The sequence below is a fragment of the Dendronephthya gigantea genome, unplaced genomic scaffold, assembly GCF_004324835.1.
Source record: "Dendronephthya gigantea isolate DGI-Jeju-01 unplaced genomic scaffold, DenGig_1.0 000494F, whole genome shotgun sequence".
NCBI classification, from domain to species: Eukaryota; Metazoa; Cnidaria; class Anthozoa; order Malacalcyonacea; family Nephtheidae; genus Dendronephthya; species Dendronephthya gigantea.
The window spans coordinates 23,439-27,377 of NW_021163504.1; the positions used below are offsets into that span (position 1 = coordinate 23,439).

The following is a 3,939-nucleotide window of genomic DNA, read 5'->3' on the forward strand; positions in this document are numbered from 1 at the left end:
CTCTTGCATTATCATACTTCGCAGCGTTCACTTCGATCAAATAACTGTGAATTGCTCCAGATTCCCTGTTCTAGACTGAAGACATTTGGGGATAGATCATTTTGTGTCGCGGGACCACCATTGTGAAACGAATTACCCATTAATCTTCGGATGTGCAAATCAATTACTGTTTTTAAAAAAAATCTTAAAACATATCTTTTTAACTTTTTTTGAATAATGTATGACGTCGGTCTTAACATTTATATTATTAGGTTTGTTAATGATTTAGATATTTTAATAGTTTTAATATTAGATTTTACTGTAAAGCGCCTAGAACAGAACACAATTTGTTTGTGCGCTATAGAAATACTTTTATTATTATTATTATTATATTATTATTAAGTCTTCATAACTTATCTCATCTCTCAGCACGTCTGTTATCTTGGCAGCAATTGTAGCAGCCGTCAGCTCAAGTCTTGGAATACTGACAGTTTTCTTCGGAGCTACTCTAGCCTTTCCCATTTGGAACGAAACATGATAGTTCCGTGTTCATCTACCAATCTCAAATAGGAGCATTGGCCATACCCGTATTAGATGCATCTGACATGGTATGAAGTTGGGCGGACTCGATCTTTCCGAATCCCGGAGGCTTCGAACTTCTTTCTACTTCTACGTTTTCGAGCAGGAACAGTTCTGTTCTCCATTTCTCCCATCGCACCCGTGTTGTCTCGCTAACTGGCTCGTCCCAATCTCGGTTACATATCTCTTGCAGGATTTGCTTTCCCACTAACACTACTGGGGCGATGAATCCAAGTGGGTCATATACCGAGCTAATAGTTGCCAGTATTCCTCTTCTCGTGCAAGGTTGATCTTTAAGCTGTATTCTAAACTGCAGTGTGTCCGATTCAATGCACCAACTCATTCCGAGTGCCCGTTCTATAGGTAACTTATCCTGTCCTAGGTCTAAGCATTTGATCTCTTTCGCTCGGTCTTCTTCCGGGATCAGCTCGAGTACTTTGCGACTGTTGCTTACAAACTTGGTCAGATTGAATCCTCCTTTCTTACATATTGCCTTTGTTCCTTGAACTACTTCGATCGCACTTTCCTCCCTAGGAACAGATTTAAGCATGTCATCAACATAAAAGTTCCGTCTCAGTGTGTTCGCTATGTCTGCTCCAAATTCTTTTTCGTGATCGTCGGCTGTACGCTTCAGTGCAAAGTTAGCACATCCTGGCGAGGATGCACCACCAAACAAATGGACGGTCATGCAGTAGTCCACAGGTTCTTTTGTCAAGTCAGGGTCTGGCCACCACAGGAATCGTAGATAGTTTCGATCTGATTCCGTTACCTTGACTTGGTAGAACATTTTTTCCACGTCTGCCATCACTCCTATTCGTTCTTCTCTGAATCGTATCAAAACACACTTTAATTTGCTGGTCAAGTCCGGTCCTTGTAACAGATGTTCATTAAGGGACTCTCCTTGATAACGAGCTGAGCAGTCGAAAACAACTCGAAGACTATCAGTCTTCTGCCGATGGTAGACTCCGTGGTGTGGCAAATACCAAATACTTCCTTCTCTTGCTGTAACATTCTTTTCTTTCGCTTCGGTCGCATATCCTTTACTTATTATATCATTCATGAAGTTAGTGTAGTCTTGTCAAACTTGTCGTCAGATAAGAGCCGTTTCTTCAGACTCTTTAATCGTTGTTCGGCTTGTGGACGGTTATTTGGAAGAGTAACGTTCTCACCTTTGAATGGCAATGGCATTTCATAATGCGAGTCTTCACGATGCACGATTCCGTTTCCAACCTTGTTTAGAAACTCACGATCTTCCTTTGAAATTGCCAGCCCTTTCTCCTTTTCCGAGAAGTCTAATTCAAACATTCTCTCTACAGTTTTCGGCGCTATTTCTTCTTTGACATTTCTCTCGGTTACAATGCATCCTGACGATTTACCAGGATTTGATACGTGTGCTCGATTACAACGAACTGTGGCATCACCATTGCTGTCTACTGGACCATTAACATACCAACCAAGTATAGATCGCACTGCGTACGGTTCCGTCTCCTGACCGTGTATTACTTCTCTTGGACGCAGAGCCTTTGGGAAGTTCAGGCCAATTAGTAGGCCAACCTCTACGTTCTTCATATACGGGGCTAGTTGTTTGCTAATCTTCTGAAGATGTTGATGCTTCACAGCAACTTCTGGTTTTGGTATCTCATCTCTGTCGATCAGTATTTGTTGTCTCTCATAACTTCTTGGTAGGTCCACAGATACGTCTTCTTGCTGATAGTTCACAGCTACTAGACCATTGACCACTCTTGTTTCGATCTCTTGTGTACCATGCATAGTTGTCAACACTAACGTAGTGTTCTCACCATTGATCCCAAGTCTATTCATGGTTTCTGTCTTAATGAATGTTCCACCACTTCCGTTATCTAGTAGAGCATATACCTTTACTTTATTCTCTGGTTTGCTTTTATGGAATAGCCAGACCAGTACAACTCCCATGCTGACTGGAACATCGCCAGCTTCAGTGATACTGCATACGGTAAGTCCACTATTTATTCGTTCTTGATCGTTCTTCCCAAGTTCTTGTGTTTTGTTATCCTCTCTTGAATCAGTTTGGCGCCTTTTGGACTTTGACTTCCAATCAGGGTCATGTAATACAAAGGGATGCTTCTTTTCACACGTCTTGCATGTTAGCTTATCATTACACTTGCTTGAAATGTGTCCTTGTTTCAAACATCCAAAACATAGTCCCTTTTCTCTAATAAAGCCTTTACGCTCAAGCAGAGTTTTCTTTCGAAACTCTTCGCACTCATTTAAGTCGTGTGGCTTCAAGCATAATATACAGCTCTTAGTACGTTTTTGTCTTTATTATCCCCTTTAACTACTGTACCAAAGTTCCTAGTACCCTTGTCTCTTCGATATCGTCCGGTGTCACCGAATTTATCCTTACTCTCTTCCTTCGACCTTTCCGAGAAATCTTCTGAGAACACTGGGTCTGTGGCGAAGTCAGCTTGTTCTGTGACGAACTTAAAAAAATTCAGCAAAGGTTGCGTTTCTGCTCTGACTACTTCTTATTCTACTTGCTCGCTCTGTCCACTTGCTTCTCATGTACAGCGGTAACTTTTCCCATAGCTGACGTAACACTTGGGCAGTATTAAGGTCATCCATGTAGGGCAAGTTGGTTGTTGCATTCTTAGCTTGTTCTAGTGCGATAGCAAATTCTTGCAAACGCTTTCCATCCTTAGGTTTTACTGATGGCCATTTGGTGAGCCTCGCAATGTAGGCGTTTGCTACTTTGAAAGGATCTCCAAAATGTTTCTTTAACAACGCTTTAGCTTGGCTATAGGAATCATCCGATTTCATTTGAATACATCCTTTAATCACCTCGTTTGCCTTTCCAGATGTGTATTGGTCTAGGAAATACAACCGTTCGATAGGTTGTGTAACACATACAACTTAAGCCAACCAACCATACATATAAAACGTAAATAATTTCCGTTTTCTTAAAATATGATATGAAAACTTCATATTCAAATTCTTTCGAGATTTTAGTTCGCCAATGTTTTCAAATATCACCATTATTTACTAAAATTTTCAGCTTTTAGTAATCGTATGCCACATTTAAAGCACAACAAGTACGTGTCAGTTGTGTAGATCTTAAAATGAAATTAACAAATAGTAGAAAAAAGGTCGAAAAATAAAAATTCATAACGAAAACAATTTACCGCTAAGTGTTTTTAAAAAATACGCAAGGGGGAGTGAATGTTGGAGCGGGCTCAATATTGAGCAGTGTCAGTGGTCATTACTATTGCCCAGTGGGACCATATCTGGCGTCAGCACGAAAAATCCGCCATGTTTCTTGCTTCACTTTTGAGAAGAAAACATTAGGAACCGGTCCTCCAGGAATTATTATATAGCTCCGTGCATAACAATCATGATGGTCATAAT

At 40.5% G+C, this 3,939-nt stretch overlaps 1 protein-coding gene across 1 annotated transcript; it reads right to left on the reverse strand.

The window, feature by feature from the left end:
• Positions 1-1,614: 1,614 nt before the first annotated feature.
• On the reverse strand, positions 1,615-3,570 carry LOC114543600. Its single transcript, XM_028562516.1, has 4 exons — positions 3,462-3,570; positions 3,072-3,404; positions 2,877-3,007; positions 1,615-2,817 (listed from the first exon to the last, which is right to left on the reverse strand). Exons 1-4 carry the CDS (start codon positions 3,568-3,570, stop codon positions 1,615-1,617), a joined length of 1,776 nt encoding a protein of 591 aa, XP_028418317.1.
• Positions 3,571-3,939: the final 369 nt, after the last annotated feature.